Raw genomic sequence first — 12,326 nt, forward strand, 5'->3', positions numbered from 1 at the left:
CTTGTCTCAGGGGATCTGGGTTCGAGGGAGGAATGAAGGATTAGGACCAAGCAATCTACGTTTGTTATTCAGATTGTCGGATGAGGAAAGAGTTCTACAAGTGACGTAATACAAGTTATAAATACGCTTCTTGCGTGACATCTCTCATCTCTTTCACATGTGTTACATATATGAGATTGTAACAAGAAGACGGATGATGGCTTGAATATGACAGACTGTGACATGTTTAGATGCTTCACTTGATGAGTTGACTGTGAGATGGAATGCTAGTCCAATCAAAGAGCTGAGCTGCACTGCTGTGGGCTGATGATGATGATGTTGGAGCCTCAAGGGTGTTGAAGAGAGATTTTGTCAAGTCCAAAAAGGATTTTATCAAGAAATAAACTCCTCTTTTATGTTTATGTCAAAGTAGTTTTTGACATCCTTTCATGACTGGGATGGAGTTTATATTTTACATGATTGCTCCCAAAAAACATTTTGGAATATACATAATTATAAAACACAACCAAACTTGCCCTTAAGGCTAGATGAGAGAGTTGGGAATGCAGATTGATTGTGTGACTGAAAATGTGGCATATGGAACAGTGACATCATGTCACTGACATGGCACAAGTGGATAGAGATGATTGTTGTGACTTTTGATGTGTAATAGCATACCACAGAGACACTCAGAATTGTGGCAGGGCATCTCAATGGGGCTAGACCAGAACATATGGCAAGTGGTACCCTTTGTTCCCTCTTAAATTGTTTTCCTTTATTATAATTAGGAGGATTCAGTGATATCTGATGTTACCCAATTCCACAAGACAAGAAATATCAATGAGTTTCTCATCACTTGTCCAAGATGCTTCCCGCTATTCCCTTTTCATTGCCGTTGTACCAAGTGATGAATCTGGTGGCTTCCTTCAGGGAACAGTCTCAAGTCTGTCCTTGTTCTCCATCTTCTAACAAGAGTGAAAAGCCGATGTGGAAATTAATGGTTGTAGCAGGTCTGAACACCATATAAGATACTCATTGCACTCTGGAGCCTTTGTATCATACCAACTCTACTAAGCTAATGGTCTCTTTTGATAATGACAATTCATAGAAGATCATTTGGTTTCAACTTTTGCATGCTGTTCACGTTTCAGGAAAATGAGTTGTCTTTCAATCATCAAAAAATTCAAGGATAGGCAGTGTCGTTGTTAGAATTCTTGTGACAGATAACACGGATTATCCGAGATATGAGGTGGGTCGGTCTCGTTCCCGGGTCCGTTGACTTGGTGATCTTCAGCTTGTGCGTCAGGCTCACCTGGACATTCACTCTAGAGTCTATGTACCTCGTCAGGCGCATCATCTCAAGCTCAAGATGGTGTGTTTCATCTCTGTTCGATAGATGCTCGAGACATTCATGTGCTGATCGCTTGCATCACAGACATCGATTGACCCTTCACACTTTCCCTTCATCGGTCTGACGCCTGGTTCACCTACTGGTGGCACGGCCATTCATCAACCAGCCTCACTCGATGGCGAATCATCCTCCGAGTTCCCTTCTCTCGATTCCGAAGAAACTCCAGCACCCCTGGGCGTGTTTTCAGTACCCGACTTGCGCTTTGAGCAGGGCTACCTTATGAGCATACGACCATTCTTTTATTTAAAGCCACCCACTGACCTCGATGGCATCGAGTCAAGGCTCACCCACCAGCCGATCGAAGACGACGCAAGCAATGCGGATATCGAAGATTTATTCTATTTAGGTAAAAACTTCAGGGTCAAATGGGGTTTAGTAGCTTGGGTAACAGTTCGAGATCAGGTAGATCACTTGTTCAGCATCATATTCCACGAGTCACTATCTTCGCATGTTGATAATAAAACCCCCCTTCCAGATAATCTATCCCATGATGCAAGGATGTTTGTGGGGTACACTGTCTCTATTTATCACACATGCTTGGCGGACTCGACGTACACTGAAACAGGCAGGCTCCAATCCAATCAACAAGAAAGCAGGGTTTTTGGGCAAAATGGTTGAGAATTTATTTGGAGGCGTGAAATCGAACGTGGCTTTATCAGCTTAATCGAGCATGGTGGGTTCAACTTGATCAAATGGATCCAAAATCAAGACGGGGTACAAGGGCGTCAAGTGAGGTCGTTATCACTGCTGTTAGAAAGTCTAATAAGAGTGGCACGTTTGCCATTCACTGAAGCGCTTTTGTATTCGCGGAGCTTAACTTTTCATGGTAATTGTCTTTAATCGTGTTCTCTCATTCTGCTCCACAGCGCGCGAAACTGACGTACCCCCTTCAATCAAGCCGGACGGTGATACTGTAGCTACGTACTCACCAAGCACTGTTTGAGTATCACTCTGTATGAATGAAAATTTCATGTACCTATTTTAACATCTGAGTCGATTTGGAGGAGGACTTCTCTCCAATGGCGCAAAGCGTGTTAAGGCGAGTTTTGATGAGTCCATGCGACGTTGATCTAGGCCACACTTGGACCACATGTTTACGTCCATGAAACAATGATTGTATGTATGCACATATGTTGCGGTGGTGCTACAAAGCAACTTCCCAGGACATCCCAGCCTTGTGCGATTGAGCTCATGATCAAGCAAATTCCGAGTCCTTGAAAGATTTGGGTGTCTTTTCTTGATTCGTGGGCAGAGTCGAATGCTCTAACAATCAAAGATGTGAACAATCCGCTGGCAAAGGTACATAAACACCTTTTTTCTACTGATTGATCACAGATGGAGGATCAGATCAAAGATTCTAAATGTAAGTTCATTAAAGCCATCAAACAATTAATAGACCTCAACTTTCAAGTTCAATTCTCAATTGGTGGTAAAGGTGTAGTGATCATTTAAAAGTGGTGAATGCTAGATTGTTCCTACAAATCATGAGTGAAAGAGTCTGCAGGAACATTAAACAGACAGACAGAAACATGAATCTGATGCAAGGGACTACAAGGAGATCTGGAGCCTCTGGAGTAAATGACCATCATGTGGTATATTCCACTCTGAGTAACTTGCTTTCTGTGGATTGTGCCAATTCTTTGATACACCATGAATTATTCCTAATCCTTCACCTCGACATCATCCATGGTCTGTGTTTATTAGGACAGCCATTTAGAATCAGCCAAAGCCAAAAGATGAAAAGACAAAGGAATAAGCCAGAAATCCCCCGCTCTTGCTAGTTCACAAATGCCAAAAATTGAGATACATTGCCTCAAAATCGCTCAGGGTGAATTTTTCATTCAAATCTAAAAGTCTTCAGTTCTAAGACCCAGCCACCCCTCACCAAGCTTTGGTACCACACTCCTTTCCCTATAGAAATTTTGAACTAAATCTCATTGATCCCAATCCAAGGGATATTTCTACATTCTTTTCTCCATCATCATTTGTGGTTGGCCATGAGTATTATCTCGTCATGTTGGCTCAATACATGCGAGTTGACCCAATTATATCCATCCTCAGAATTTCAACACAAGCAAACCTTTCCCTAGATACATAAAGATCTCATCTGAACACTGAGCTATAGTCACAATGGCAGTCAGTGCAAGCACACAAAATCTGATAACCTCAGCTAGTTACAGGAATATCAATGGATCTGTATTGTATGACACTAATGAAGTGATTTTCCCATGTGAAAAATGATTGCATTTGATGCATTGAATAATTGATAATGCTGATTTAATGCAGAATAATGCTGATTTAATGCATTTTCAATCCTTTCTTACTCTACATACATGTAATCACATTTCCCACATGAAAATTACTTTATGTTGGTAGTGTGAAGGAGTGGTGATAATGGGATGGTTGCAAGAGAAGACCAATAGACAACAGATTCACTTGCTGGATTCTTTTCAAGTGCCCTTGTTCATTTTACTTGGATAGGTCAGGGTTGGGTGCTTGAGCAATTTGAGCTAAACTGGAGCCAGAATCAGGGTGTAGATTTAAGTGCATATGCAACTTGACTCAAAGGCATAAAAGGTGTCCAAAATGGGGTGGAATAAAAGTATCACAGATTAGATGAAAAAGGCATAGGCAAGTGGGACCAAAATATATGTAACAATTAATGAGATAAATCTAAGAAGATGATCTTGACAGTCAGGGAAATACTTTTCAGAGAATCAATTTTTAATTCTTTGAGGAAATGACTGATAAAAAGTGGGAAGAAGCAGGGTTCATGATCACCCATTGATTATATATAGTAATTATCTCAAAGGTAAAGCACACAGGACATGTGAAATTCATGTGGCACAATTGGCTTACTCATTGTTTGCCAAGGTAATGGCACATGGAACCTGTGTTGCACCTGTGACATATTCTCTTATCTAGAAGCTTGCTCCTAGTGACCAATAATCTAGGTCAAGGTGCATCATAAATGTTAAGATCAAGTTTCTCACTATGGAAATTCCATGATATACAATCAAATGTAAATATGAGGCAAGACAGGTCTTCTGACTCTCAGCACAAAACACAATGAGATTTCATTGAGATTGAATGATATCAACAAGGGACCATCTGTGCTCTTTTACTATCCAGGGGGGCAGCTGGAGTGCAGCTACAATCTGCTGCAAGAAATACTAACTTGCTGTAGCACAACTTCTAAACACTGCATTCCAATGTGCAGCACAGCATATAAATGCTCAATTTTGAAGGACTCACCTGCCGTACAGCATCCTGAAACAACACTTTGACCTTGGATCAGCGCACTGCAAGTGCTCACTTCTTCTGAAGTTTGGCCAAGTACATAATGTGTTCAGGAAAACTCAGTATGAAGGTAGGAATTCTATTTTTGGTGAGAGTTGAATCTCAATATACTTACTTTCATGTTTTCATTCAGACAATCTCATCCTGTTCAAAAACAAACTTAATGTTATTGATCATCTTGCGGTTTTCTTTGAAAATTACTTGATCTGTTTGGGGTGTGGTCCAGGCAACTTGCCTCTTCACTCTACATCTTTGGTTCAATACCTTAAGCAAGCTTGAGTTAGATTTCTCATTTGTATACATCCAATGTAAATTTAAAATGGGTAAATTACTAATTTGCTGTTGTAGACTTAGGAACACTGTGCAATCAAATATCACAATGATATGTCTGATTTGTTTTCATGATCAATACAATCAGATTGTTGTCAAAGTCATCATCAAATCTCTAGAGATTATGTACAGATTTGGTTGGTGATTGGACTTGCCCATTGGAATCAGGTAACCCAAACTGACAGCAATGATATCAGACAATCACATTCAATTTTAAGAATCAATTGAATTGTCTTTATCAACAAAAGATTGATCATTTAGTTTTTTGACCAAATTCACCTGTTTACAATAAACAATAAATCTGTGAAATGTAATAGAAGTCATAACAGCAGGAAGCTGGTGTTGATTAGAATGTGGTTCTTCATCAGATTGGTTTTCAACATGGGATGATGGTAAAAAATGATTTGGATCAACATCTGAATTATATTTGGTAATTGGAAATCAAGTTCTAGATAAAGAGACTATAGTTTGATATTGTGGTAATGAATCTATCAGACCAATCAAAAATAAATGTAATTTTGAAATTATTTATCATCATTATTTGAAGAGGAGTTCTTACTACATACTAAATTCATTATAACTTCACACTCCAACATGTATTCAAACATGTTTATTGATCATTTGATTTATTGTTATCACTTTTTATTATTTCATTTTTAAAGCCAAAAAAAACTTTTTATGATTTTATATATAGTTCACATATAAGGTTTAGATTCAACATTCAGATTTATTTTTTATGTTTCAATTAAAACATTTCAGAAGACAGATGATATATGTCAGCAAATAAAAAATACTTGGTAATAGGAAAAATTTGTTTTTTTTGGTAAAATAGTAATAAATTCAATCAAAGGATGAATTGAAGATCAAATTACATCAAAGAAATTATCATAGTGGATTAATAAGCCTCTGGTGGCAAACTTCAGAAGTTTGGAAAGTATTTGAATCATTTTAACATAGCTATTTACCATTTTTAGTCATCTGTTGATGGAAAAGAGGGTAAAATTAGTAATGATTCTATTTCACGCCATTTTAAAATTCACAGCAATGGTATTTCACATGATCATATGAGTATCAATCCTTGGCAACAAAATTATGAATGATTTGAAGGAGTTATGATGAGTAGTATTAGCTATATACCATTTATCAAATCACAGCTTTACCACATCTTTAAATATCAAATGACTCATTCTCACACAGCAGAAACCATATACCCTTATCACAAAAGCCTGAATCATCATAAGATCATCTTGATATTTATTCTAGAACACTCAAAACACAGCATATACCCAGCATATACCCAGTAATTAATCATAAGAATAGAAATTAATCATCTTGCCTGGCAAATGAGTGATGATTAAGCTTGTAGAATGATTTACAGATCAACAGACATCACAGCAATGTCCATAATGGATCAATAAGCCACTGATGGCAAAATTTAGAAATGTAGAGAGTCATTGAATCATTAAATCATGGCACTTTACCAATATCTCAGTCATCTTTTGGGTTTTTAAGAGCTGTTAACCACTTGATTATTATTGATTTGTAATGTTGTGTATATGAACTTGTGTGCTTTTGGCAAAATTGTGTTTCCTTTTGTTCTTCATCTCTTACATAGCTTCAATTTTATTTATCCTTATAAATTTATTTGAGCAGTACTAGGTCACTCAAACCAGCCCTTCTATCAGAGGAGAAATTTCTTTCATGTTCTTTATATGACACTGTCATTCTGGAATAATATCAAAAATATATTGAGCTTATTTTTCTACATTTTAACATAGTTAACAATAAGGATGTCCAGGGCATCAAAATGGGCTGTGAGCAAGCTGATGGCTTGCCCAGTAGAATCTTGTACATGTACAACAGTATCTTGCATTGCTCGGATTTTGTGACTAGCTTTGAACACATAGTAGAATTGATACATTGAAAAATCTAACATGGAATGCAAGCTATTAGGGGTTGGGCGAAAAACCAACCAACCAGTTTTGCGCCTTTCAGAAGGGAGTCAAAGCAAGTTGATGATGGCCGGAAACGACTGTGTGCAGGTTTCACAGACCTGTTGCTCTGCCAGGTCACTCAAAATCAGTGTATGGGTCTGAAGACAGGCCTTTTCAACTGAGCTGAGCTCCGAAACAGCCTGGGTGGTACCTGGGTCTGCTTTGTGAAAGGTGGAAAGACATTGTTTCTGTGGCTTGAGTGACACAAAGTGCTTTTGGTTTTTGAATTGTTTGGGCTTTGGAATGAGCAAGAACACTGCTCACCAGTCAACTTTTGGTGATTCTTTTGCAAAGCAACGCGAACAACAAGTTTTTTTGTTGGCTTTGATATTGTTTTAGCAATTGTTCCTGAGCATTCCTAAAAAATTGAATCACAACTCAATGGCACTCAGAAACTGGTTGGTCGGTTTTTCGCCCAACCCCGATTGTGCATAGAACAAACTAGATGATATTTTACATGAACTAATAGAGGAATACCCAAGAAACTACATTGGGGTGTATAGCAAATTACAGCCGTTCCAACAATTAACGGCAGAATTCTTTGATCATGTGTCGCTCTCGAGGTTAAATCTAGAGAGGTCAAAACTGGATTAAACCCAGTTTTGCACGCAAATGAACAAGGAGGCCTGGGAGACCTGTCACTTTGAGTCGGCTTTAACTAGTTTTGACTTTTAGATCAAATATGCAACACACCGATGAAGATTTCTGCCATTAATTGTTGGAACGGCTGTAACTGATAGTTGCAAAGTTTGAAATTTGAGAGGAGAGCAATGATTTTTTTGTAATTTTCTGACATCAATTTTTTTTTCTGGGAACAAAGGAGAACATAACAAGAGAGACATTAAAGAAAGATACAAAGAGAACTGAGGTTGACTCCACAGGCCAATCCTGGCAAAGATCTTTTTACGTGATCACTTGTCCCGTCCGCGATCCCAAACGCTACTCTTGCCTGAGAGTGCTTTTGACTACCCCCATTCCCCTTAGTCAACACTACATGCCAACTTCCAAAACATTAAAGCCATATTCTGCTTCAGAACATTTAGTTTTTGAGAGTTAACCAAACTCCTCAATGTACCATAAGTTGATCTTGTCTCATGTACATAATGCTTTTCTTGATATGTATACAAGACCAACCATTTGACCATGTTACACCTCTGCAATTGATGAATTGTGATTTTCATGGTGTACTGCACAAATGGTTTATTTATTATAGACCAAGCATCTTCAAGGCTGCAGCGTTGCAATCTTCAACGCCTTTAGACTTGAGAGGTGTTTTAAAGAAACGAACTCCTATCCTCTTTGGGCTATCGGGGGTCTTGCTGAAGGTTTTCTCCTCCTACCAAATTGAAGATGCAGAGAGAATTTGATTGGTTGATGTTCAAGCAAGTAGAAATAATTCTGGACTTACAAATTTGAGCTTTGGGTTAGCGGTACAACTATTGTCCAGCGACTGTGGCACACGATATTTGAGCTCCTCGGCTGACATCCTGAAAAGACCGAAATCAGAAGACTTGAACAAGTGACAATGTTCTTACAACAAACTATCAGTGGGAAGCTTACTTTTCAATCCTGGATTGCTTATTCTTGCCTGCTTCTAATATCACGATCTGGAAAAAGATCCGAGTTAGGATTGGATGAAGAGGTCATTCTGATCTAAAACTTCACATCCACCGCTCTACTCACGGCACACGTCTTGAACATGGTGCAAGACCGATGACTTTTTGCCAACTTTTCGGCACATCTAAAGATCACAAATTACATCAGTCAGACACCACAAAATATGAGTTGAGTATCTTGAAAGAGCTTGAAGACTAACGCGAAACAGTCTTGTAATATACCACTTTCGCCTTTGCAAGTGATAGCATTTTGCCCAGATCTCGGTGTAGTGCCAGTATTAGTGTGCGGTTTAGTTACCTTCTTAACCGCGCGTCGCTGTAGATGATCAAGGGTACTCGGTTCATCAGGGGCTGATTCGCTCACTTCGAGACCAAGAACCACCTCAGTCTTCCCGAGTCGAAGGAATAATTGAAGGATGAAAGCCATGAGGATAAGAGATTTCATACTGCGCGAGGTAAAGATGTGTAGAGGATGGATGGAGGTGAAAATATATTCTTAAGGGTGTAGTGTCAAGCACCTGAAACATTTATAGGCGTGCTCTTGCAAGCCCAGTCTGAAGGATCTGCACGATGATTGTGTTTAAACAACAGCGCTGGCTTCGGGTGTCACCCAAGTGCAAGCATCACTGAGGAACCGACCTTGGAATAACACCCAGTTGCGTTACCGTGATATAGTCCAACACGAGAGACCAGTTGAGCGGAGTCTTGGAGAGGCCCATCATGTCGCCAACCTGTTCCCGGTATCTTTCGTCTGCCTCGTGGTGCTAATTATCAACAGAATGTAGAGAAGGGCAGCTAAAAATCTGACATTGAATGTTGCCTACTGAGGGGTATCTTCAGTTTGTACGAAGACGCAACGCTACGACCAACGTCAAGCTAATTAGTGAGCAGGTGTTTGCGTTGTATTCTGGACTCGGCTGTAATTTCAAGGCTAGTGCAATTCGATTGTTATAGATACTCAAGATGATATAAAATGATTTGGCAACCTATAACATCTAATGGATTTTTTGACAAAGTAATAGTTTAAGTTTAACCTATGTGGTACATTCCACTTGATTGAGGGACTTTCCGCCTCAAGATTGATCCAACGGCTTGATACATAATCTTGATCTCAATTATGAGGAAACCCAATTTGTGATACTTTGAACCAATCGTTATGAAACGAACTTGGTAAGTAGTACTAGCACACAAGCTTTTGTTGTGAAGGTTTGAAAGCAGTCTGACTAAGTAAAATGATGATGACCTGATTGGTTGTTTACCAAGCAGTTTACCATCCCTATAAATAAGTTCATCTCCTCCTCAAGATATCTTGTGTTTCCTCCATTTCTCAATTTCAATGTAACCACTCATTAACTCGCTTACAATATTGGAACTCATCCGTGTGATATCCATCTCATTATCTTATTGCTTTCCTAGAGAAGGACTACATTAACTCTGTTACAAGTCTTCGAGTAAGCAATAGAGATTACATAGTTTGCTCTACAAAATGTTGCTTCTGACATCGAAGAACGTAGACAGTCTAGAGTTATAAGGATTGCCACTTAAGCTGATACAAAGCGATCAATTCGCAAGGCAAGCAGACAAGCCAGTTGGGAATCTAATTTTATCAAACCATGACTCGTCAACCTTGGACGATCTTGGGCGATCCTAAAAATGAGGCTAAAATTAAAAAACATTCAGATCACCTTGAACCCGTTCAAGGAACCAAGTCATGTTAAAAATCAAATCTTCACGTAACCAAATTTCCTCAAGGTTTCTTGATCACAAATTTGAACTTTTTCAGAAGTCAGAGGCTTATCAAAGAAGAGCATTCCTATCGACTTTTGACTATCGGGTGTAGGAGTGAAGGTTTTGTTGAACTATCAAATAAAAGATGGAGTCAATGGAAGAATATTGGAGAAAGTAGAAAAAGATTCGAGACTTACGAATCTTAGTAGGGGTGTAACAGTACAAGTAGAGTCCAGCGACTGAGGCAAACGATATACGAGCTCCTCGACTGACATTCTGAAAAGGCCGAGTTCAAAACGTCTGAACAAATGATACATTATTTGCAAAGAAGTATCAGGTGGAGACTTACTTTTCAACTTTGGATGGCTTCCCCGTGGTCGGCTCTACTATCACGACCTGGAGTAAAAACACAGTCAGCATTGTGAAGAGGTGTGGACACTTCACAACCACCCCTCTACTTACGGCACACGTTTTGAGCATGGTACAAGACAAATGATGTTTCGACAACTGGCCGGCACATCTAAATATCGCAAAGTATACCAGTCAAACAGGATATGGTCAGGGTTGGCCTGTCAACTCAAGATCTATTTCAACTTCGGTGCGAGCTTAAAAAATATTTGACGACTAACACTAAGCAGTCTTGCAATATACCTCCGAATGGTGCCCGATCTGTGGGTCTACATTCAACAACATTGCGAGAAGTTTTGCGTTTTTGTAAAGGACTGAAGCTACTCCGTTCATCAAGCGCTGAATCACTCATATGGAAAACAGAAACCGAGTTGATGTCCCCCAATCGCGGCGATATTTGCAAGATGATAGTCAAGAGGATGTAGAATTTCATGATGAGAGAGAGGTGGAGATCTGGATTGTCGATAGTTGAATCAAGAACTGGCTGCTGTTGCCACCCATATGTACATGCGGCATTGAAGCAGAGTCAACCAGTCTCATAGTCACTTCAAATTTCATGCATTACGATGCGTTCTCAGATACGGAGGTCGAGATGTACATGGAGGCCCATCGCAAAGCACCCAACCTCACCCCGGTATCTTTCGACCGCCCCTTCGCCACCACTTGCAAGGCACGTCGTAGAGAAGAGCACCTACATAGGGCCGCCAACGAACAGACCTCGGATAACTCCTACTGAGCGTCACTGTCGGCCCATGGTCACTTGGCATCAAGATGCGTGTCCTACGGACAAGCTACAACAACCAGCGTCAAGATATTTCGCAAGGTTTCTACGCTTATTCTGGTCAGGGATATCACTTGATTATATCAAATGCAGTCTTGTTAAGGTATCAGTTTTGTTGTCTTTCTGATGCCGATAACTTTGAGGAGATGGATTTGATGATGATACACTTCCGATGATGTGACGATATTGTGGTGGTTTTGAGGCTTGATGCATGGATGTTGAGATGAGAGCTTTGATATAGAAATTTGAGTTGGAAATTCGTGATGAGTGTAAATGGAATAATTTATCTACTCTATTTGAACTTTTCTTCTCATTTCTCATGAGTTTATTCTTGGGATTTCTTAATTTGTAATTGAAGAGACGTGTTGAAGTTTGAAAGCTCAAGCCTTTCCTCTGTTTTCCTCTTTAAACATAAATTGGAATTTCGCAGTGCAACCTCCAATCAAGCTGTTTAATCCACACACAAGCCATCTTGAATTGGTTTGGTAACTTATTTCCCTTTTTACCCTCAAATCTTCTCGACAAGTATCCTAACTTTTTGAACCTTTTGCTTTCAAGGGAAGATTACCACTCTCCAATCCATTCTAGTATGACTTTCGAAGTCCAAAATGGTTTATAATTTATCAAATCAGCTTCAGATAAGATAAACAAATGGTTGATCATCAAATTTAAACTTTACGACATTCTTTGAAATTATTATCAGCAAGTCCGAATCAAAATCAATCAATACTCCTCAGCACACACACACACACACCTTCGTTTTTAATTCTTTCTTTCTC

The 12,326-nt window shown here is 39.3% G+C and overlaps 3 protein-coding genes across 3 annotated transcripts; 1 reads left to right on the top strand and 2 right to left on the bottom strand.

Annotated features, from left to right (window-relative positions):
- Positions 1-1,348: 1,348 nt before the first annotated feature.
- On the top strand, positions 1,349-2,054 carry MELLADRAFT_88876 (uncharacterized protein; the record flags this gene model as incomplete). Its single annotated transcript, XM_007404135.1, has 3 exons — positions 1,349-1,351; positions 1,415-1,792; positions 1,866-2,054. 3 exons carry the CDS (start codon positions 1,349-1,351, stop codon positions 2,052-2,054), a joined length of 570 nt encoding a protein of 189 aa, XP_007404197.1.
- Positions 2,055-8,221: 6,167 nt separating this feature from the next.
- Positions 8,222-9,075, bottom strand: MELLADRAFT_123225 (uncharacterized protein; the record flags this gene model as incomplete). The annotated part of the gene is made up of 5 exons (XM_007404844.1): positions 8,222-8,350; positions 8,423-8,501; positions 8,575-8,621; positions 8,698-8,755; positions 8,831-9,075. The coding sequence occupies 5 exons, from the start codon at positions 9,073-9,075 to the stop codon at positions 8,222-8,224; spliced, it is 558 nt and encodes a 185-aa protein (XP_007404906.1).
- Positions 9,076-10,041: 966 nt separating this feature from the next.
- MELLADRAFT_76421 (uncharacterized protein) lies at positions 10,042-11,729 on the bottom strand (the record flags this gene model as incomplete). The annotated part of the gene is made up of 5 exons (XM_007404843.1): positions 10,042-10,489; positions 10,556-10,634; positions 10,708-10,754; positions 10,821-10,878; positions 10,988-11,729. 5 exons carry the CDS (start codon positions 11,197-11,199, stop codon positions 10,352-10,354), a joined length of 534 nt encoding a protein of 177 aa, XP_007404905.1.
- Between the last annotated feature and the right edge of the window lie 597 nt (positions 11,730-12,326).

The sequence above is a fragment of the Melampsora larici-populina genome (genome assembly GCF_000204055.1).
Source record: "Melampsora larici-populina 98AG31 unplaced genomic scaffold MELLAscaffold_2, whole genome shotgun sequence".
Lineage (NCBI taxonomy): Eukaryota > Fungi > Basidiomycota > Pucciniomycetes > Pucciniales > Melampsoraceae > Melampsora > Melampsora laricis-populina.